Source organism: Centropristis striata, chromosome 13 (assembly GCF_030273125.1).
Source record: "Centropristis striata isolate RG_2023a ecotype Rhode Island chromosome 13, C.striata_1.0, whole genome shotgun sequence".
Lineage (NCBI taxonomy): Eukaryota > Metazoa > Chordata > Actinopteri > Perciformes > Serranidae > Centropristis > Centropristis striata.
In genome coordinates, this window is record NC_081529.1 from 3,288,470 (window position 1) to 3,311,223 (window position 22,754).

A 22,754-nucleotide genomic window follows, 5' to 3' on the forward strand; every position below is an offset into this window, starting at 1 on the left:
TTTGCCTTTTTCTTTGCATCTCAACAACATATATCAAAATTGTGACATTAATAGTGCTGTTTAACAACAAATTGTTTTTCAGATTTGTTTTTAAGTAACAAAATAATGATAATTCAATAATAAATAAAAACAAATAACCATTTTGTTTGCATCTCCATAACATATATCAAAATTGTGACTTTAATTTGTTCAGGAAATATGGTCAAAACAAATTAAATGCAATAAAGGACAGTCTATTAATGGATTAAAATTGTTAGCCTCATAACAAAAAATAAGCTTTTTGAAATGAGCTACTTTTATACATTTCTGTTTCCAGTCACACCCACATTTTGGAGAAGTGACTTCTTGTCACAGTCACATGACTGTCACATGAACACCACACCAGGGTGTTGAGTATGTGTCCTTAGGGATTTAATGAGTTAAGGTCAAACATAAAGCTGAATATGGGAGAATATAGAAGATTTAAAGTGTTTGTTACACAGGTGTCACCATGCTTTCCTATGGGTTTAATGGAAATTGTCTCTCATTTCGAGACTCCTTTTCAAATCTCTTTTGCATTTCTGTATTTTAGAAAACACATGTATACAAGTCTTCAACTACATTTTGAGGTAAATATTGTATTTTTTTTTTACTACACTACGCTTGGCTGCCAGCTTTAGTTACTTTTAAGGTCAAGATTTAACATGATCAATTTAAAGTGATTAGACTGTTATTTAATTAAACCTCATAACAGTGTATTGTGTAGTTATAATGAGCCCCATCTTTACAAAATTGCATCTCTGCTCACATAAATGCATCAATACAAATAATCTTATAATCAATTTGAATACATAAAAAAATCTGAGTGGGTCCATGCTGCATAACAATTACTTTCACTTTGATACTTTAAGGTCATTTTGATGCTGGTTTGAATGCAATTGTAGTGGAGTGATTTCACAATGTGGTACTAGTAAGGATTACTTAGATAAGGGATGTCCAGTATGTCCACACACATTGTTTTTATACATGTTGTGATCTAACCCCATGGTATCTAGGCTACATTAAGAAGCTCAAGTACTTTAAATATAACTTTAAAATGAAAAAAAAACAACAATATTTTTTAGCTACGTTTTACTTTACTTTAGGAAACTTTCATGTATTGGATAGCCTAGTTACTAGTTACTTTGCATATTCAGATTATTAATACAAATTATAAATCAACAAATACATTATGACGTATTATGACATATTTTATTGTGGACTAAGGGACCTTAGTCCGCAATAAAACGTCATAAATGTAAAGTCATTCAAATTAGCTTCACCTTTAACAGCTGCAGTGTCTACATGTCTGTAGCTGCTTATCAGGTTGACTGAGCTCATTCAGTAGTCATTCAAATTAGCTTCATCTTTAACAGCTGCAATATTAGAGTGGTGAACATACAAATGCATCTATAATATAATAATATCATATGAATTTTTCTGGTTTACTTTTGGTCCTTTAAGTATATTCTGATGCTAATACTGTTGTCCTTTTTCTTAAGTAACATTCTGAATTCAAGACCTTGATTTCTAACAGGGTACTTTTTACACTGTGTTATTGCTGATTTTACTTAATACACATCATATACCACCATACCATAACATATACAAAGAACATTTAAAAAAAAATCATAATATCATATTATGTACAGCTCCTACTAAAAACACACAGTTTTATCAAACACATAGCTTTAAGTGTTTTATTATTCTTAATGCCTCTTATTGTGGTGCTATTTTGATGCAGCTTTTGACAAAAAAAAGTGTCAAAGTGTCAAATTTCAGGAAATGTTCACCACAATGACATTGTTAGCATGGGGACTATGCACAAGAGTCTCAACTTTCCAGTGAGATCCAATTTGTTCAAGACTTTACAGGGACTCACATACAATTGTACTGCATGAGTTTTTCCCCCAAACTGCATGGAATTCACATGAAGTATGCATGTATGTAAAGGGGAGACTGGTGGTAACACATACAACCCATTTTCATTCAGATATCTTGAGGTCAGAGGCCGAGGGACTCCTTTGAAAATGGCCATGTAGCTTTTTATTTGCTAAAACTTAGCTGAACTTTGGAGCATTTTTTGCCCCCCTCCCTCCCTGACAAGATATTTCTTCTACTTTCATGACACGATCGCCCATAAAGTTAGAATGAAATATTTTTTTTACCTCTTTCCATGAAATGATTGTGACAGTGTGGTTTTTATTCCTAACAGATAAAGTGTTCTTCTCAAAACTTTATTAATCAGTCTCTTCCAAAAATATCACGATGAAAACTAAACCACAATTAAGGTTTGGATTGTGTCTTAAAACTAAATTATTCCAACTTTATGGGCAACTCTGTAGAAGTATAATCACTGTAACATTAAAAGCACCCACTACAGCATAAAAGAAAAAAGGCATCCGGGCCTGTCGGCTGTCAGATCTATTTACCTAAATAAATTAGAGAACAGTATTTATTGAATCTTTAGACTTCTGGTACAAAACCTGTCCAGTGGCAATGGTTTACGCAATATACGTGGTCATTTTCAAAATGTTAATCATGTAAAGTGTTCCATTGTACTTATCCAATCATTTCCAAAGACCCCATCCTCACCCCAGATTAAGTTAAACTATATACATACGACAATTAAAACATTATGCACTGTAAAAAATGTTTGTTGAAATTACAGTAAAACACTGTCAAATTACATCAGAAGTAGGGCGTAAAATTAAAAATTGTATATCACCATTGTAGATACTTTTAATTACCGTAAATCATGGGTGTCAAACTCTTTGATGTGAGTTTTATATCAATGTCACTTTACCGTGTTGTGTATGGAAGGTCCCTTTAATTACTTTTTTTGGTAATTTTGTGTCTTTTTAAAATAATGCTGTGTCCTTTTTTAATAATTTTGTGCCTTTTTTAAATAATTTTGTGCCTTTTTTAAATAATTTTGTGCCTTTTTAAAATAATTTTGTGTCTTTTTTGGTAATTCTGTGTCTTTTTTTGGTAATTATGTGTCTTTTTTTGGTAATTTTGTGTCTTTTTAAAATAATTCTGTGTCTTTTTTTGGTAATTTTGTGTCTTTTTTTAAGTAATTTGAGTTTGAGACCCCTGCCATAAATCAAAGAATAGCACAAAACTTACTTTTACTGTCATAAACTGTAGGAAACACGCAGTTTTGCTGTAAAAATATAACATTTTCATACAAAGTTAATGGAGAAATGCCATGATGTGTGAATGAATGACACAATTACCCTAAAAAATAACAGGAATATTCAGTCTAAATTACGTTTTTTTGCTGATATTTACATTTAAATTTAGTGTAGAAAACCCACGAAGTGTATTTTTTACGGTGAACTTCTGGCAACCACAGCTGCTGGTATTTTACTAAATTAAAATTAAACCGATTATTTTTTACAGTGTGTCACATTATGTCACATTAAGTCACATTATGTCGTTTTCAACATTTTGGGACCATTTTTGAAAATAACCTTCTCACTTTGATATGTTATCTCTTGGATTTAGTGTGTTTTGGAGACCCATAAATAATTCATATATTAAAAAAAATAAAATATGTGAAGTTTCTTAAAAGTAAATCAAACCTCATAGGCAGCGGTGTTTCTGAAGTCTTTCATTCTCTGAGGACCACAAAATATTTTGCCCTATATTTGATGTTTCTCTTAGCATGCAGCAGAACTTCAGAGGTTTTTATGATAAAATATTCCCAGGGAGTGCCTTACATCTTCTCCAGTACATATCTAAAGTTTAAACAGTCTTCTTAAATCTTATATAAAGCACATTTTGTGACTATACCTCTAACCCTTGTAGGCTTAATGATTTTCTTATCAGAGTCATGTTAAAGTTGACCTCCTTCTCCCTGCTGCCTTTGGTCAATAAAATATTGATCCAATTTAGACAACACACTTGTCAAATGGGTTTCTCTGCAATCGAAACACAGAATGCAAACATTCTTTCAACAGACTTTCACAGTTAGAGGTGAAAGTCTGTGATGAGTGTGATGGCAGCTGACAAGCATAATTCAATCACAAAGCTGTAGGGATGTTTGTCAACACTGATTTTGGTGTTTGTTTACAGGTGTTTATATTCTTAGTTAATTATTGTTATCTTTGAACGGTCAGTGGCTAATTATTCATTCATTCATTATCCTTAACCGCTTATATGGCTGGAGCCGATCCGAGAGATGTGGTAAACCTAACAAGTCCCCAGGGAACCTGCATGGTCTCACAGGAATCTGTGAAATAGCCACGGATTCGCTTAACTCAAAATCCGTGGAATAGCCACGGAATCACTCAAATAGCCACGGATTTCGCTTAACTCAAAATCCGTGGAATAGCTACGGATTCGCTCAAATTTCCGTGAAACTGACACGGATTTCGCTACAATGCAAGTTAATGACAGTCATATCCCGTGGCTATTCCAACATACAAAGTGATTACGTACATTCACTGAGTGAATATTTAGAAAATAAAACATATATTTCTCGCTACAAATGTGATCAAAATCCATTTTTATGCAGAAACTAAGTCAAAATATTGAATTTTTCACTAAAAATGAGAGAACTGTCCGCCATGTTTTTTGTTCTGACCGCCGGGACCTTGAAAGTCACGTGACTTGGAACAAACCAATAGGAAAAAATATCCATGGAATAGCCACGGGATATGACTGTCATTAACTTGCATTGTAGCGAAATCCGTATCAGTTTCACGGAAATTTGAGCGAATCCGTAGCTATTCCACGGATTTTGAGTTAAGCGAAATCCGTGGCTATTTCATGGATTTCTGTGAGACCATGTTGCAACGCCGGAGTCGAACCGGCGACCCTCTTGCTGTGAAAAAAGTTTGTTTGGTTTTTAAAAATGGGCAATTATTTTATTTTATATATTCATTTTCAGGTTCTTGTTTGAATCAAATGTTCAAATTGTTGCTATTTGTTGTTTCTTCTTTTTTAACTATGATTGGTTGGCACAACATGAATCTAATCATCACCTAATTGCAGAAAACATTTATGTACATTAAAAAATGACGTCAAAAGACCAAAATAAAGGTCAAGGCTACTTCTGGTTAGAAATAAAATAATCTCCCATCATATCCTCTTCTTTCACTTTAAGGCAGATCTGTGATGTTTGAGATTAAACTAAAACATAGCTACATGTATAATTACATTATTATCATTATAATATCAGTATAATATATTACAGTGTTGGAAAAAGTATTCAGAAAATACTAATACCACACTGCGAAATTACTCCACTACAAGTAAAAAACCTATTCAAAACTTACTTAAGTAAAAGTAAAAAAGTATCAGCATCAAAATGTATTTAAAGTATCAAAAGTAAAAGGACTCATTGTGCAGGATGGACTCACTCAGATTGTTTTATATGAATGAATGAATGATGAATGAATGAATGAATGAATGAATGTGATTTATTAATACGGATAAAGTGTGTATCTTTTCATGTATATCTTTATTAATCAATCTCTTACAAACATATCACAATGACAAAAAAACAAACACATTTATTCCAACTTAATGGTCGACTGTGTATTATTAGATTATTTGTATTGGTGCATTTATGTAAGCAGATTTTAATTCAGTAAAGATAGCACTCGTTTTTAATTACTTGATATACTGTTGTGAGGTTTAATTTAAAAAGATGTCCAATCACTTCACATTTACCATCATTTTATGTTAAAATCCGACCTGAAAAGTAACTAAAGCTGTCGGCAGGGCCGGTTATTCCTACAGGCCACCAAGGCGGCTGCCTAGGGCGCCAAATTGGCAGGGGGCGCCACAAGGGGGCGCCCTTAAGCATACATCTTTGTTTTAACAACATTGATTAACGAAACATTTTTTTATTTTTATTGCATTTGTATGTCTACATTTTATTTATTTTTAGTCTTTGCCTTTCTTAATTTGATGAAGATCTGTGTTTTCTTATTTATTTATTCGTATTTTCAATTCAGTTGTTGTTGGTAAAGTTCCAAAGTTTCTAAAAATAAAAATGTTCTGAGACCATTACCTTGCTTGTAGTTCATGTATCAAATATTAGTGTACAGCATAATACATATAACATAGTGTACCTATATCAGAATGAATACATGGAATGGATGTGGTTCGAGGGGGGGGGGGGGGCGCAAAATCTCAATATCGCCTAGGGCAGCCAATGGGCTAGAACCGGCCCTGGCTGTCGGTTTAATGTAGCGGGGTTAAAATGTGCCTCAAAATGCAGTGGAGCAGAAGTTTAAAGTTATATAAAATGGAAATACTCAAGTAAACTACAAGTAGGCCTACCTCAAAAGTATACTTAACCCTTTGATGCACAACATATAAACACCTTCTAATGCACAACGTGGGTCAAAAATGACCTGCATTCATTTCCCATGTTATTTCATGCTGGCTGTGTGTTTGAATATCTTTTTATTTATTTATTACAACAGATCATTATATCCATTTTTCCTTTCATCCTTTATGAAGAAAGATAGTTTTTGTATTATTACATCAAGTTTACACACACACACACACACGACTAAAAAAAACCCACAAAATGACAAATGACTAAAAAAACACACAAAATGACTAAAAAAAGACACAAAATGACTAAAAAAAGACACAACATGACTTAAAAAATGACAAAATTACATTGTGCATTTGAAGTGTAGTGATACAAAAATGTTTTTTATTCAAAAAGTAAGAAGTGAAAACAAAAAAATAGGATGTATGATGATAAAAAAAACAAGTTAATTGAGGAAAACCTGGAATACTGAATGATGAAATTAATTTATTGCAACGATATAGAATATAAAGACTTAGTCGGGTCACTTTAGATCCATGTTGTGCATCAAAGGTTTAAGCAGCCTACAGTTCTTGAGTAAATGTACTTAGTTACATTTCACCACTATATTGCGATGCAGTAGCCTAATTTAACCCTATAAAGCCTGAACCATTAAATAATTGCCAGAAAATTCTTCTTTTTTTTAAACTGGAGTGTTTATTGAACCTGCTGACAGATAATAAAAAAAAAAAATCAGTTCTTTTTGTGCAATTTGTTGCTCAGTTTGTTTTTCTTGAACTAACAAAAACATAAAACCCAACATTTTTAACCTTTTAAGGCTTTACTTTCTTTTAACATTTTCCTCAAACATGCAAAATATTTTTTTCCATATAACACAACATCATACATCTGCTGATATGAAGTTTTCACGCAGCAATGACTGATCCACCAGTGGAACCTGCATATAAATTTTGCTATATCTTGTATTTTTGTGCAATTTGTTGCTCTTTTTTTTTTCTTCAACACATGTATACATCAGGTTTTTCAGGAAAATAATATCACACTGATGATGTATGGGTCTCAAAAACTTGTGTATCAAATATGATACACTTGGCTTTATAGGGTTAAAGGGTGGCAGTTTAAGTTGAAAAATACGTTTTCCACAGTTGTTATCCATGAATACTAATGCAACATTTTTGGCTCTTTGTCCGTATAGAAATCATCTCGGGACGGGACCCCCACAGTCTCCAGGGTAACAGGAGTCCAGCTCAGGCATCCGGTGAGTTAACCTCCTGGTCTGGATGCCATTAAATAGGCTAGACGGCGGAGGAAGCAGCATTTATCTACTTTCTGGAATTGGACCGCATGTAATCTGCGTGTAAGACTAATTCTAGTGCTTTTTATTGTGCAGCCTTTGTAATAAATCTGTCGGCCCTGTAGTGGCTGCTGCTGCTGCTGCCCAGCCATAATAAACCAAACCAGCCACAGAGCGACGTCACACGGTTGGGAAGAGGGCGTCCGCGCGACTTCACGACTCCACACGCGCTGTGGCGTGTTTACCGAGTGGGGAGAGTTTGATCCGAGTTGCAGAGCGCGCATGTGGACTGTCAGCCTGTCCGGCACCGAGCAGACAATGAAGAGGAGCAGCAGAGCCGGTCTCCGTTTCCCCTCTCTGATATTATAAGATGAGAGCCTTTGCGTTGAGCCTGGTGAGTTCAGGAGGACTTCTGAAAGGATCTTTAACAGTTTACACAGAAGAAATGTCCACAACTGCAAGTCCAACCACCCCCTCTTCACAGCTGACATCGGACCAACTCACAGTGGTCGCTGCGTCCTGTAAGTAAAACATTTAAACTGTCAAAAATACTAAAAGAAAAACAAAGAAAGCTGATTCTGTTAGGGGGAAAATCTGCCTCACTAGTGTTTGTTCTTCTCTGCTTCCTGCACTTAACTAGCCATATTGCAGCAGTGTGATAAGAGCTGTGCCAGATCATTTCTTTGTAAAGATATCAACTAATTTCTCACATTTTGCACTCAAGCTCTAAACCATAATAAGTCTATTATTTCCCAGCTGTCATTGTTTTTGATAGACAGGTAGAGCAAAAGAGAGAAATTACACCTTTAAGTGCTCAGATTGTGGAGACAGGCTGTCAATCAAAGATGTTCAAAGTAAATCAACTTACCAAATTCACAGATGAAGTATTAAAAAGACAAAACTGTTATGTTAGAAGTGGTTTTATGGGCAAAAAAACAGAATGTCTGTCTGTTTAAAAGTGATTAACAAACATTTTTCTCTCTCCTGCTTTTCAAACAGTTTCCTCTCTGGTGTTCTTTGTGATTATTGTGGTGCTGCTGTCCATTATTTACCGCAAGGATCTCCAGTGTTGCAAACACCGCTCCTATCAGGGGCCACATGCAGATATGGTAAGGAAAAAAAAAGAAAAGTGAGTAAGTGCTTTTTGTGCTGAGTTTTCCTCTTTTTTAAGTGACTCATGTGTTCAGTTTTGATCCTCACCCAGCAGTGTTGTTGAGATCACACTGAGAGAGAAGGGAGGCTCAAAGACACCATGTGCACTCAGTGTCGCGCCATTAAGAAGTGTCAGATTCAATTTGCATGGCTGTGGGAAAGGACTACAATACACTTGATATGATCATTGTCAGGCGATGGATTTGCCTCAGTTGAATTAGCTGCCCTCTAGAAATATCTGCCACAGCAACTCTAATGGAATTGGACAGAATTAGCACTTACCACGCATATTGATGCTACTTCAGCATCGCTGTAATTAAATCACAGCAAATCAGATTTTGTTGCTAACACTTGCATACCAGGTGAAGCAAAACAACCTAAAGGTTTTTAAGAGAGATTCAGTGAGGCATTCGATATCATTATTAATCTATTATTTACACCTCCAACAACACAAATCTGTCTCTCTGCTAAAGATAACCGCCTGAATGTGTGTAGAGCTGCAGGCGCTGGTGCAGGCTGAGGTGAAAAGGAAATGTAAACACTCCACAGAGGTAACTTTTCATTGGTTGCTCGTTCTCTCGGCTTCCTCTTCCTGACTTGTTTCTCACCTCTGTGAGTCCCAGGGGTGAAGTTTGAGTGTTATCTTCGGATTGCAGAGACGTTACTCCCCCGTCCAACAGACAGGAAACTCTGTTCATATGTGGTTTTAATGGAGAACTCCTGTTGACGCATTTCAGGAACTAACAGAGCGTTTCATTGGGACAAAGTGGCCATGCTGGCCTCTAGTTACAGCTCTATCTGGACACTGTAGCTGATAAGACATTAACTTACTGTTAGGTCAGTGGAGTAATCTCCACGTGACAGACCGTAAACATTGAGTCTGAATACACTTAAGACCATAGATGGATTACTGAACAGACACAGGGTTAGATGCAAAATGACCTCAAAGAAACTCAGATAAAATGACTACAAAAGACCAAAATGACAAAGAGTTGAAAACCGACTGCACAGAGACACAAAGAGACTCAGAATGACTGTGAAAATGAGCAAAAATAACCACAAAGAGACACTCGATGACTACAGAGACAAACACACAAAAAGTGACACAAAACTACTAAGAGATACAAAAATTACCATAGAGACAAAAATCAACCACAAAGAGACAAAAACTACAAAGAGACAAAAAAATGACGATAGAGACAAAAATAAACCTCAAAGAGACAACAAATGACCATATAGACAAAAATCAACCCAACAGAGACAAAAAAATCAACCAAAAAGAGACACACATTACTATAGAGACACAAATCAACCACAAAGAGACACAAAACTACTACAAAGAGACAACAAATGACCATATAGACAAAAATCAACCACAAAGAGACAAAAAAATACGAAGAGACAAAAATGAACATATAGACAAAAATCCACCCCAAAGAGACACACATTACTATAGAGACACAAATCAACCACAAAGAGACACAAAACTACTACAAAGAGACAAAAAATGACCATAGAGACGCAAATCAACCACAAAGAAACACAAAACTACTACATAGAGACTCCCACGACAACTGTATTAGCATGTGTATTAGTACACAAGAGATAATACCAATCGGAATCATAAGCTTATAAAACAATGCACATGCAAAGTATTGTATTTTGCTCTTGTTGCATGCTTGTTATTATTGTTATGTCTCCCTTGGTATACTCCTTGGCTCATGCTGTTGTTGTCAGCTTCACACTGTAGATGTGAACATAATTAAAGGTTGGAAAGAGTGACAAGGCTTCTCAACTTGGGAGGAAATAGAATAATTTACCTGCTGACAATATGAATTGAATTGGTTTTCCAACCGTTTGGTGTAAAACCTTGATTTTCCTGTATGTCCACATTTATGGTTAAAACTTGTTTATTTGTGCTTAATAATGTTTGTAGCTTGATATTCTGTGCAAGTTTGACTATTTTTAGCAATAGCAACAAGCTACGACTCTGCAGGAAGTACTCATTTGAGAACGAATAGACTTTTACTATCGTTCTTCCAAAGAGAGGGAGTAAATGTAAGGAAATAAAAGTTTTATACACTGGTGTATTAATTATGTTATACAGTAAAATTAACCGATTTGGGTTTTTTTCAAAGACATTGCATAGTTTTTGTACTTATGTCCTACAAATCCAAAATGTCAAATATCTAGGAGAAACTAACAATACATACCAAACAAAAGCTTAGGTCTCAGGAGGTTAAAGTCATGTACAACTTAGCATACTTAGATACAGTTATCTTGGTAATCTGAGCTTTTTAAAAAAAACCTGTAATAGCAGAAGTGTACAGCTTATAAACATGGAACCATGCCCTGAACAATTAGCAAAAGGATTTTGGAATAATATGCAGCCGAGCATTGATCCATCACCACATTGCCTCATTGCCAATTGGCAATGAGACCATTTTCCATGACATAAAGATGAAATGGCAACTTGTAGTCTGGCAGACCCACAGCTGGAGCATTGCAGAGAAAGTATTTGATATGATGGAAAGCTTGTTTCATCGGTCCATTAGACAATGTCAGAAGTGGCTTTGATCGTTGCTTTGCTCTAGATTGAATCATACTTGGCATATTCTGCTAACCATTCTCTTTAATAGTTCACACAGTAATGATAAGAGTTCTGTCTCACTCTGTGGTCTTTCAATATCATTCTTTCAACACATATCCCATGCAATGACTGCTGGTTGGCTAAAAGGAAGTAGGAAGTCTTGAAGACCAATATGTTGTCCACATACTGTAATATGTAGCATCAATCAATCATCAGTCTACAAAACCCAATGTCTGGACCAGATACCAAGTATCAAACTGAACCATCTAGGGGGGTCCGGGGGTGCAAGACACAAAATGACTAGAAAAAGACACAAAATGACTAAAAAAGACACAAAATTACCAAAAAAAAAAGACACAAAATGACCAAAAATGACACAAAATGACAAAAAAAAGACACAAAATTACTAAAACAAGACACAAAATTACTAAAAAAAGACACAAAATGACTAAAAAAGACAAAATGACCAAAAAAAGACACAAAATGACCAAAAAATTTACACTAAATGACCAAAAATGACACAAAATGACTAAAAAAAGACACAAAATGACCCAAAAAAAAGGACGTAAAAGCGTCATGGCTACTGCAGATTACAGGTATTAGATTATAAATACATGTGGCCTTCTCAGCTGTACCTGTACTGTGGGAAACTAATTGATACATTTCAGTTGCATGATTATAAACTTCAAAACCATCAGGTGAGCATGAAATAAGTTTACTAAACAAATGTAATCCTAGCAAGAACATTGTACGAGGACATTGTTCACTTACAACAGATGAATATTAAAGTTTCATTTTCTCCAGACCTAATAGTAATGGGATGGACCATTGTTCTGTTTGTCTCTTCAAAGGACATCTCAAAGCCTTTTGTTTGAAGTGTGACATTGTTTCTCTAGTATCTACAAAGAATGGGGTCCTTTTTCTGAAACACACATGCACAGTTTTGTATCTCAGATGGATTATCAGAAATATGGATCTATGGATTATTGATTATTCACTGTTACACTCGTAGTTCTCTCTGTCCATCCGCATTCCTATGGTCTCCAACTCTTGACTCTATTTCAGAGACACAAAACACCCACAAAGAGACACAAAACAGCTACAAAGAGACACAAAACACCCACAAAGAGACACAAAACAGCTACATAGAGACCTTTCTATTTGTACATATCTTTATTTACTTAAGACTTGTATTTATGTTGTTGTAAATTTAGTGTGGAGTACTTATTTTTTTTTTTTTTTTTTTTACCTGTATTTGTTTACAGGAGTACTTCTTTCTGTTGATATACAGTATCAACTGTAACAAAAAACAATTTCCCCCCGGGGATAATTAAAATATTTCTGATTTCTGATTTTTTTGATTTCTGAAACAACTACAAACTGATGCAAAAAACTACAAAGAAATACAAAATGACGACAAAAAGAGAAACAAATGTCTACAGAGACACACAAAACAACCGAACACAGACGCAAAATAACTTCAGAGACACATAAAATGACCACAAAGAGACCAAAACAACTACAAAATGACTACACATTACACAAAATGAACACACACAAGTACACAAAAAACCCCACAGATGTGCAAATGGGTGATTCTCATGAAGCCAGTCTAAGTTATGTCTGAAGATTATAAGGACATACTTTATTAAACTAAATATATTTCACTTTTATATGAATGAACAATATAGCCATAATGAGGCACAGTAATAGTAAATAATACAAAAATAAAGTAATATTTTCTACATTTTTGAACATATTTTTGATTCACAAATTAATTACCGTAATGCATCCAGATAAAAACGGTAATGATAGAATTGTTTGAATTAAAATATGTGTATATTTTAATAAATTACATTTTGGTGATACCCGCTAGCCTTGAGCACATTTAAGTACTTTCCAAAGAAAAAAAAACCTTTCATTGTTTTTTATTTCTATTTAAAAATGTGTTACGGTAATGGATTTTGCTCACAGTGTCTCTAAAAATGTCAGAAAATACCTTGAAGTACCATGTTCATAAGAATCACCCAACTACTACACTGGAGCCACAAAACAACAACCAAACGAGGCTCATTTACTATCTTGCTCCTATGTAGGAGAGGTGGTGGGGCATTTTGCATGTATGTGCCCAGAGACCTATTGTCCCATTATATGTAGATGCTTAAGAGTATTCAGATATTTTTCTTACACGTAGTTAACATACACTACCGGTCAAAAGTTTTAGAACACCCCAATTTTTCCAGTTTTTTATTGAAATTCAAGCAGTTCAAGTCAAATGAACAGCTTGAAAGGGTACAAAGGTAAGTGGTGAACTGCCAGAGGTAAATAAAAAAAGGTAAGCTTAACCAAAACTGAAAAATAATGTACATTTCAGAATTATACAAGTAGGCCTTTTTTCAGGGAACAAGAAGTGGGTTAACAACTTAACTCTATGGAGTCTTGGGCTATATTGTCCATTTTTGAATTCCTTTCATGTCTTTGTAAGTCATTTTGTGTCTTTTTTTGGTCATTTTGTGTCTTTTGGTGTCTTTTTTTTTCATTTTGTGTCTTTTTTTGGTCATTTTGTGTCCTTTTTTATTCCTTTAGTCCAATATAAAATGTGATTTTGAATCTTTTTTTTACTTTCAAAACACGATCATGCTCAGTAAAGAATTTTAAATGTTGCAAATGTGCATTAATTTCAGAGTACACTGAGACATTAAACTGCATCATTTTCAATTAAATTCTGGAAAAGTTGGTGTGTTCTAAAACTTTTGACCAGTAGTGTATGTGACTGCAAAAAAAAAAGGTTTTCTTTATAAGGAGACAGAAAGTGAAGGTTAGTCATTCCACGCACACAAAACTCTCTCATTGTGTTCCTGTGGGACATTTTCATGTCTTCGACTTCATCGTCACATACCTTTCCCTGCTTCAGTTTGCACCATGAATAGTGGGCAGACCCCACTGTGGGTGTTGGGGACACAAGGGGGACAATGGGTCTCCTTTAGGTTTGCGGCGGTGAAAAAGGCACACTGCCGCTGGGGTCCTCCCCCGACTTCAACACTGATTTTACACGGTTGTGCTTTTTCACACTGGCTGAATCAATGGCGGGAGACAAAAGGACAAGTCTCCTTTTTTTCTCCTTTCTTGAGGACATTTTTTTCAGCTTCTTAAAAGTACAAACCAGTGAGTGAAAGTGGCCTTTGACATCACCTTTTCGGGGTTGGTCTCTGTCCCTCTGAAACGATGTGAGGGTTATGGCAAAGGTCGCTAGAGTGCGTCACTCTAAGTATGAGTGATGTCATTGTTTAACCGGCCTGGGAAAATGATAAATCTGATATTTCAATATGACTTTTTACACACCAAAACTCTCCCTTTTGTTGCCTCTCACTCAGAGGAAATCAGCAAAAGTGGCCCTTACATCTCTTATCCTCACGTTGGATTTAAATCCCAGTCAGGCAACAAATTGACTTTGCTGTAATGCCGGCCAGAATGACACACGAGGCCATAATGTGTAGTGGAGTGTGCTCGTTAAGAGGTACCTGCTGCAGTTACAAGGGGAAGACAGAGACACTGAAAAGACCACACGGTGTGGATTGTTGCCTAGGGACCCTGATGACACAGTAGGACATCACATTGTTCCCAACACAAAGGAGACTCATTTAGACTCGAGGCAATTACCTAGTTTTCCTGGCAGTCTTTTTTCAGGATTCTTGCACCTCACACAGCGACACTCTGACAGGTCTTGTTTTTAGAGTGGGTGGGACTGGGAGGAGGCACGGAAATTGGAGGGTGGTCGTCTTATTGATTAGATAATTTATGGTATTGCTTAAACAGCCTGTGTCTACAGTGATTAAACAAGCCATGAATATTGGTCAATTGGGCTGAAACGAGTGGATTTTTTGACTAATTGCAGCACGATCCAGAGTTTAAATATAAACTGCTTGCATTTAATAACTGAGGCTCCTCTTTCTGGGTCGTTATTACTTGTTTTACAGGATGCTCCTCCTCAGTACTACAGCAGCAGACAGACACTGGTGGGATCTCCTTGTCTAGAGCAGACTCAGATGATGGATGACACTCAGGTGAGAGAACATCATGTGCTACCAGCCACTCAAAGCATCAGTCTTCTGTTCAGCAGATAAAGACACACTCTCTGTTCTCTCTTACAACACACACTGTGCCACACATATCTCGTAGATCGGACAATACAGACCTTGGAAGTGAATGTTTAAACGGCTGTATCTTTGAAGGGATAGCTGGGATTTTTTTTTTTGAGGTGGTGTTGTATGAGGTACTTATCCATAGTCAGTGTATTACCTAGAGTAGATGGCAACAGGAGAACCAACACAGATGCTAAGTGATGTACTCGGTGGCGGTTCTAGACCAATTTTACTGTGGGGGCCAAGGAGGGGCCAGTGTTTAATCAGAGGGGCCTATTTAAAAACTGCAAAGATGATATTAAAGCATTCAAAACCTTTATTTTACCTTATTTAAAAATCTAATTTAAGTATATTTGGAAGATACAAAAACATTGATTGAAACAAGGAGACTTTTTTTGTTGTATATACACAAGCTTTTATTGCTTTTATTTAACAACACAATGTACACATTTTGGGTTCCTTTTGTGTACAATGCGATATTGTTTGAAGAAAAAATAGGTCAGTTATCAGTAATTTGACACAGGGGCCACAGCAGGGGCCAAGGGCTTCTTCACAGGGGCAGTGGCCCCTGAAGGCCCCTGTGTAGAACCACCACTGGATATACTGCTGTGTAAAGTGGCAGCAGCAGTGTATTTTATTCATGTAATACAATCAATATCAGTTTAAGTGTTCGCTATATTTAGAATATCTTCATTCATACCCTGTCATCAGACAGCCCTTTCTGATTGGGAGCTGAAGAACCTGGTCTCACAGGAATCCGTGAAATAGCCACGGATTCGCTTAACTCAAAATCCGTGGAATAGCCACGGAATCGCTCAAATTTCCGTGAAACTGACACGGATTTCGCTACAATGCAAGTTAATGACAGTCATATCCCGTGGCTATTGGTTTGTTCCAAGTCACGTGACTTTCAAGGTCCCAGCGGTCAGAACAAAAACATGGCGGACAGTTCTCTCATTTTTAGTGAAAAATCAATATTTTGACTTAGTTTCTGCATAAAAATGGATTTTGATCACATTTCTAGTGAGAAATATATGTTTTATTTTCTAAATCTTCACTCAGTGAATGTACATAATCACTTTGTATGTTGGAATAGCCACGGGATATGACTGTCATTAACTTGCATTGTAGCGAAATCTGTGTCAGTTTCACGAAAATTTGAGCGATTCCGTGGCTATTCCACAGATTTTGAGTTAAGCGAAATCCGTGGCTATTTCATGGATTTCTGTGAGATCATGTTGGAGCTGAAGCAGATATCTGTGTTTTCTTCAAAGCCACCAGACTCCAGTGATAAAAACAGTAATTTCACACTGCAGAACAGGTTTGTTCTGGTCTACTTCTGCCACAATTGGTTAGTTTGTGTGTGTTATTGTTTGACTTTGGTGAATCCCAACTAACCCTTAACAACATCAAAGTCACACAACAACACAAACAAACTAACCAATCGTGGCAGAAGCAGACCAGAACCTTACATGATCTATGAGGTCAACTTTTGTCAAATGAGTCTGAAAAGACGGTCTGATAGCAAGGTAAAGGTAAATATAAAGCGGTGTAGTACATTGCTTTGCTTCTGTGTCAGTCCCAAGGTTATAATAGTTTTGGATTTTTCATTAGTTTTAGTTTTAATTTTGTTGTGAGTTTTTGTTTTCAAATTCAGTTAGTTTTAGTGAGTTTTAAGAGTGAGTTTTCTAGTTTTAGTTTAGTTTTTAGTTTTAGAAAATGCTTAGTTTTAGTTTAATTTTTATTAGTTTTAGTGTTAGTTTTAGTTTTTTTGTAATGGGCTATGTGTTGGGTGCGAGATTCAAAGTGGTCATAATAAATGTTGCCTTTATTTCCTTTGGTTTATCCATCTCAGCCCCAATAAGGTTATTAACTGTTTTGTATTTTGGTTCTAGTGTAGACATCCAAGTCTCAGTAAACATATTCACCATGTGTTGCATGTTCAAATAAATACACTGAATTATGAATGAAAAAAGTTGACAAAAACGAAAACTAAGGACATTTTCACTATAATTTTAGTTAGTTTTAGTTAGTTTTGTAACCACGCAATACAGTTTCAGTTAGTTATCGTTTTTTTAAAAACTCAATTCAATTTTTCGTTATTTCGTTAGTTTTCGTTAACTATAATAACCTTGGTCAGTACTCCTGCCTGCTTCTCCAAACCGGGGCCGTGTGGACCTCCATCTCCTCTAGGTAATACACTGACTGTGGATAAGTACCTCATACAAATCCAAACTATCCCTTTAAAGTGGGTTTCAATGATTGTCAGCACATAAAAGCTTCTGTTTCCTGTCCCTCATAAGTGTCCCTCTGTGTTGGGGCCTGTGTGTGTCTCAGCAGGCAGGTCAGCTGTTCTACGTGGGCCTGCCCTCCAGCTACAGCCTCCCCACTCTGGAGGCCCCCCTGCCGAGGCTCCCCTCATACGAGAGCGTCCGAAAGAAGGACCGCCAGAGGCAGATCCACATGATGATCGCAGACCGATTCGGCCTCAATGGACCCATTGTGACTGAGGTCAGTTAAATTAGGGATTATGACTGTGTCGCAGCACTTGATACAGTCACAAATGCACTGACAATGAAGTATTTCAGGTGCTGCTGTTAATCCTGGGAACAGAGATGATATTGTTCTCCTATAACAGTTTCAAAGAATGCTTAAGCTTATATAAACTCGTCTTATTATGGAGGCCCCTTGTGTATTTCACAGTGAATGGAGATAATAAGAAGCAGGCTCTTTCTATTACGGCCGCGCTGTCATACAATATTGTAACAAGAGCTTGCTCAGAGATTAGACTGCATTCACTGTGCGGTAAACAGGATGCGCTATCAACTCATCTCATGCTCGCTGCTGAATTGTGCTGGCGGTCGCGTTTCAAGGTTTTACCGTGTTGATCTTTCTTTCGCTGAGCTTTTGACTCGCACAACGCTTGAGCAAACAAGGTAATGAGAAAAAGGCACATCAAACATAATTAAAGCCTGCATCCTGAGTGCAAACAGAGCCTGGGAATGCAGCTTTGTGCTCCTGTCTTCTACTGTTTTTTTCTTCTTTGACCTCCTCTTTTTTTTTCCTTAATTAAACAGTCCTTAGCATGGCTGCCCATCTCTTACACACACACACACACACACACAAAGAAAGCACATACACACGGTACTTTCCAGTCAACCCATCCCCAGTCATTGAAAACTCTCCCTCCCCCCTAACTAGGGTTCAATTGATGGCCTCTTAATTCACCCCTGTCTGTCTTGAGGCCGGGAGGCAGGATAGTAGTAAAACTTTGCGGCCTGTGCGTGTGTGGTGTGTGTATCACACAGAGGGCAGGGTTGTAGGGTTGCTCTTGTCGCCTGAGGGTCCCCAAGCAATTAAAAGATAAGAAGACCCAGTCGGGGAGTGTGAATCTGCCAGATGTGATCAGGAAGATAATGCACTGGAGAAAAATATGTTCCAGGCGGCCGACATGGAGATTAATTGGTAATGTAAATACAAACATGTTCCCCTTATTTTTTAGGGATAGATATCACACCTCAGGATGTTTTCCAAGCAACACTTTGATCCTGGGAAATAACATTTTTGGTTATCACCTTAAGTGATTGTACAGTTTCTGACTTGGATAGAATAGACAGGTAGCAAGGGAAGTGTCCCCGAGCAGGTAAGGAAAAGCTCCAACCTGGTCTCATAGAAATCCGTGAAATAGCCACGGATTTCGCTTAACTCAAAATCCGTGGAATAGCCACGGAATCGCTCAAATTTCCGTGAAACTGACACGGATTTCGCTACAATGCAAGTTAATGACAGTCATTTCCCGTGGCTATTGGTTTGTTCCAAGTCACGTGACTTTCAAGGTCCCGGCGGTCAGAACAAAAAACATGGCGGACAGTTCTCTCATTTTTAGTGAAAAATCAATATTTTGACTTAGTTTCTGCATAAAAATGGATTTTGATCACATTTGTAGCGAGAAATATATGTTTTATTTTCTAAATATTCACTCAGTGAATGTACATAATCACTTTGTATGTTGGAATAGCCACGGGATATGACTGTCATTAACTTGCATTGTAGCGAAATCCGTGTCAGTTTCACGGAAATTTGAGCGAATCCGTGGCTATTCCACGGATTTTGAGTTAAGCGAAATCCGTGGCTATTTCACGGATTTCTGTGAGACCAGGTTGAAAAGCTCAGTTAAAATTGGAAACTAGAATGGCACTCGGAGATCACAGACCTCCATCAAGGCCAGCAGTGCATGCACATGCTCCTTAACCCTTTGATGCACAACATATGGACAACCCTCCTAATGCACAACATGGGTCAAAAATGGCTCATTCATCCAAATTTGATTTAAAATTATATGACCTAATACTATAATAATAGTAATTTGTTTCAAATGGTTACTTTCCACACTCATATATTTAATATATTTAACATGTTTATGTATCATTTTGTCACACATACAGTGTATCTGGAAGGTTTTCACAGCGCTTCACTTTTTCCACATTTTTTTTATGTTTCAGCCTTATTCCAAAATTGATTATATTCATTTTTCCTTAAAAATATACACACACAATACCCCATAATGACATTTCTGACCCATGTTGTGCATTAGAAGCGTAGTGATGATAAAAGGGTTTTTATGCAAAAAGTAAGAAATGAAAAACAAAAAATTAGGATGTATGATAATCAAAAACAAATTGATTGAGGAAAACCTGGAATACTGAATGATGAAATTAATTTATTGCAAAGATATACAAAATTAAAAACTCGGTCGGGTCACTTTAGACCCATGTTGTGCATCAAAGGGTTAAATTGTAATATGGAAACAGCGTGGATTCTACAAGGGAAATGTGTTGTATTGTATTGCTCCGCATTTAAACATGTTTATATCTGTTTCCAGTATTTGTGTGATAAAGAAGAGCAAATGAAACAAATCAGGCAACCCATGAAATATGCACCAAAATATTTACTGACTTTCTGAGTTGTTTTTCCAACTGGAAGAGGTGTTCACATCAATTTTCCCAGTCAGGAGCTCATTTTACCAATTATTCCGACAACACGTGAATGCAGCACATTTGCCCAATCTCGTAATGTTAATGCAATTTAAAAATAATTTGTTATTTGGATCCAGTCCAAAATTTTATGGGTTCTTCCTCGCCCCATGCTAAACTCTTCCACCGTGTTTCATGAAAATCAGGCCAGTAGTTTATCCCTAATCCTGCTGTCACACGAACAAACCGAGCTAAAAACAAGAGCTCTTTGGTATATATATATATATATATATATATATAAATAACAGATCTATGTAAGACTCCCAGTATGGGAAAACTCCTCAATTGTCACCAAGCGACGAGAAAGTGAATCAATGAATCTGTTGTATCTTAGTTAATTGTACCCTAATTATCAAATTAAACTCCACCTCTAATTTCAAGTCTTTCTTTAAACGTGCGTTACTGTTTGGTTTTTTACCACTGGGGGCACTGCAACAAGCTTTAAATGCTTTTGTGAAGTTATCACGACACATATATTAGCAAAGCCTGCCTATTCACACATCCAGCAGACACAGAAGGACATTATCATTTATTTGGAGTTGTGTTTCTGTTCACCAAGAGAAAGAAAGTCCAATATTCACCTTCTTTTAGCTCTGTTTTTGGTCTCCACCAACCCCTGATGCGTAATTGTAGTTCTTGAGCTGTTAAAACCCCTACTATGTCTACCAGACAGTCTCTAACTTCTGTGTGCTGTTTGGTGTGAAGCTGTTTTGTTCTCTCTATTAACGTACATATTCACCACTAACTCTGACCTCGATGCTAAAAACATACAATTGAATTAACGTTATAGGTCAGGGGTGTCAAACTCAAATACACAATGGGCCAAAATTTAAAACTAGAATAAAATCGTGGGCCAACATTGAACAAATAAACCTTTTAATATATACCAAACATGTTTTGCTTTAACATTAAATATGGAACCAGCAACGCTTATAAACATACAATATATAACTAAATAGTGCAGACATGCAAAATCAAATTTCAAATAAAAAACACATCATTATTTATTAAATAAAAAATAAATAAAAATCGTATGCCTCTTTTCTATTTGCATCCTTCTGATTTAAATATCAAAATAAACTTTTTCAACAGGTTAATAAATTCTGCCTTTCTTTTCACCATTTTTGGGAAGGGGTAGCTGGGAGACAGCTCTAGCTTGAGGTTGCTATGACGACTGTCACAGAGGAGCGTTTCTGGGTCCTGTCCTGATTGACGCGCCAAAACAGCAGCAAGACATTGTGGGATTTGTAGTATTAGCTGTAAATGCGCCGTATAATACCGGCGGGTCAGCTTTTATAGTACAATAATAAGATAATAATTTGGTATTGCCTCGCCAGAGTTTGACACCCCTGTTATAGGCATTATAAAAAGTGTGCAGGTGTACCTAATAAAATAGTGTATTTTCAAAATATGTTTAAAATAATCTTGTCTTGCTCTCTGCAGCCCCCTCCAACATATGAAGAGAGTATCCGTCAGTCTATGGAGCTGCCGTACAACATCCTCTCGTCCAGTCTGGACATCTCGTCTCCTCCCAGCATCTACACACACACAGTGCCGGACACTCCTCATCCAGTCAGCTCTGACACCAGCAGCACTGTTCTACCTGTGTGATTACTCAGCAAGCCTCATGAATGTGAAAGACGTGTGATGATTGCTTTACATACAGCCGAAGCTACCAAAAGTACACTGGATCATGACTTTACACAAGCTGACCTGAAGGAGCAGCAGGAGAGGACACCTTTGTCTTGGCACATTTGAATGTTAAAAACACTTTGTTCAACAGAGAATTACTGGATATTAACATTTACTGAGGTGGCTGGTACACCTGGAAGGAGAAAGTTGTGGACAACGGGACTTACACCAAAAAGGGAACCACTATTTACTTTGTTGATTATGAACAATTGCTTCTCTTTTATTGTGCTGTTCCTGAGCCAGAGACCTCATTGTCTGTTTGGAAGGTCACCAGACCTGTTTGATTCAGCCACTGGGAGTCCAGGTGAGGCCTTCTTGATTTAAAACAAGTGTAGGACAAATGTTTTTTAACTATACAGCTGGTCTATATCTCAGCATTTCATTCAATTCTGTGGAAAAACTTAATGAACTTGTTATTTTTTTAAGAGTTAGTTATTATTTCGGATCTGAAAAAAGCTTTTTCTCTCTGCTGAACAGCCTCATCCTGCATTAGAATGTATCTCTATGCATCTGCAAAAAAAAACCTGAATTTGTC

At 36.6% G+C, this 22,754-nt stretch overlaps 1 protein-coding gene across 1 annotated transcript; it reads left to right on the forward strand.

Annotated features, from left to right (window-relative positions):
• The first annotated feature begins 7,557 nt into the window (after positions 1 to 7,557).
• si:ch73-364h19.1 (uncharacterized) lies at positions 7,558 to 22,138 on the forward strand. The gene is made up of 5 exons (XM_059348242.1): positions 7,558 to 8,131; positions 8,610 to 8,719; positions 15,330 to 15,416; positions 17,835 to 18,005; positions 21,971 to 22,138. The coding sequence occupies exons 1-5, from the start codon at positions 7,981 to 7,983 to the stop codon at positions 22,136 to 22,138; spliced, it is 687 nt and encodes a 228-aa protein (XP_059204225.1). The 5' UTR covers positions 7,558 to 7,980.
• Positions 22,139 to 22,754: the final 616 nt, after the last annotated feature.

What these genes read in the sequence shown, in the direction of transcription:
- si:ch73-364h19.1 (XM_059348242.1), top strand. Translation starts at nt 7,981, where the DNA reads ATGAGAGCCTTTGCGTTGAGCCTGGTGAGTTCAGGAGGACTTCTGAAA. An exon ending in AGGGGCCACATGCAGATATG is followed by an intron (nt 8,720 to 15,329) that starts GTAAGGAAAAAA and finishes CTTGTTTTACAG; the next exon opens with GATGCTCCTCCTCAGTACTA. An exon ending in AGATGATGGATGACACTCAG is followed by an intron (nt 15,417 to 17,834) that starts GTGAGAGAACAT and finishes GTGTCTCAGCAG; the next exon opens with GCAGGTCAGCTGTTCTACGT.